The 1,408-nt window shown below is 35.5% G+C and overlaps 1 protein-coding gene across 1 annotated transcript; it reads left to right on the top strand.

Moving 5' to 3' along the window:
* The first annotated feature begins 717 nt into the window (after positions 1-717).
* LOC104244435 (18.1 kDa class I heat shock protein-like) lies at positions 718-1,200 on the top strand. The gene has a single exon (XM_009799849.2). The coding sequence runs from the start codon at positions 718-720 to the stop codon at positions 1,198-1,200; it is 483 nt and encodes a 160-aa protein (XP_009798151.1).
* Positions 1,201-1,408: the final 208 nt, after the last annotated feature.

Genomic DNA, 1,408 nt, shown 5'->3' with positions numbered 1-1,408 from the left:
ATCTTTGCAGTTCAAACGACATCAAATCATTTTGATCTCGACAAATAAGTGATTATATAATGATTCATATCATTCATTTAGAAAAACTTGTACCTTATACTTTCATATATAATTATTTACTCAAAATTATAATTATTGTACAATGTAAAATAACATAACTCGACACGTGTTGAGAAACTAGTTACCAAAAAAGTAGTATACGAGGTAAATTATTATATACAAGGTAGGGTAAAGCATAAAATATGATATTTAATAATAAAAAAGGGTAAATGAGATGGGGGGAGGGGGGGGGGAATAATGATATGACCACACCAAATTAGTCGTTACATAAAGTAGCACTTTTCTTCGTTAGTAACAACGAATTTAACGATATGATACAATAAAATTTTAGTAACGATAAAAATAAATATTATATTTAAATTATGCCTTGCAATTCTATACTCTACTTGTATCTCAAACTCTGTTTCCTTGAAGGGAAGGGTCCAGATATTTACAGAGGGAAGGCTTCCAGAATGTTTGCGAAGCTAGCAGAACCACATTGGATGCTGTTCTTTCTACGCGATCCAGAATATTCAAGAGCCCCCTTTCCCATTCTATATATCCTCTGGTTAAACAACGCCCATAGGCAGTATTCACAGCACACATCCATAAAAAATAGTTGGATTTTAAACTTGATAAGCAGTATTTGTGCAGTACTATATTGCTAACGATTAAGGAATGTCGTTATCGTCACAATTGCTACTGGATCATCCATTGCTATTTGGGTTGAGGGAAGCTTCAGGCTACTGCGACATGGATTGGAAAGAGACACCTGAAGCCCATATTTTCAAGTTTGACCTTCCAGGTCTCACAAAAGAGGACGTGAAATTGGAGCTGCACAACGACAGAGTAGTCCGCTTAATTACACAGGGGGAAAATGAAAACAATAGTAATAATACTGGCGTTAGGTGGCACTGCAAGGAACGCACAGAGATAGGGAATTTGTGTAGGAAGTTTCGATTACCGGATGATGCTTTGGTGCACCAGATTAAAGCTTCCATGCGTGACGGAGTCCTGGTAGTGACGGTGCTTAAAGATCAGCGCAAGTTTAAAAAGAATAAGCACAATAAAATTGTTGACATCTGCACTTGTGATGATGACGCAAATGCTTCTCCTAATTCCCCCAAAGGAATTTCTCGCTTCTTTTGTTACAGAGCTTGATTGGTTTAATTTGTCAGACCTTAGTCCATGTGTAACAATAGTAACTGCTTCTACTTCTAAATGATATTGTGAACGGACATACACGATAAACATAAATGATACAGTTGTAAATTGTATATAAGGTCTAAACTATTTCGACATACAAGATAGTACAATATAGTCCCTCCTCATAAAATAAACCTTTATTTTTAATCTTCTATCCATTTTT

This window comes from Nicotiana sylvestris, chromosome 6, assembly GCF_000393655.2.
Source record: "Nicotiana sylvestris chromosome 6, ASM39365v2, whole genome shotgun sequence".
NCBI lineage: Eukaryota > Viridiplantae > Streptophyta > Magnoliopsida > Solanales > Solanaceae > Nicotiana > Nicotiana sylvestris.
The sequence above is the reverse complement of the archived record's forward strand: the minus strand, read 5'-3'. Positions and strand labels throughout refer to the sequence as shown.

What these genes read in the sequence shown, in the direction of transcription:
- LOC104244435 (XM_009799849.2), top strand. Translation starts at nt 718, where the DNA reads ATGTCGTTATCGTCACAATTGCTACTGGATCATCCATTGCTATTTGGG.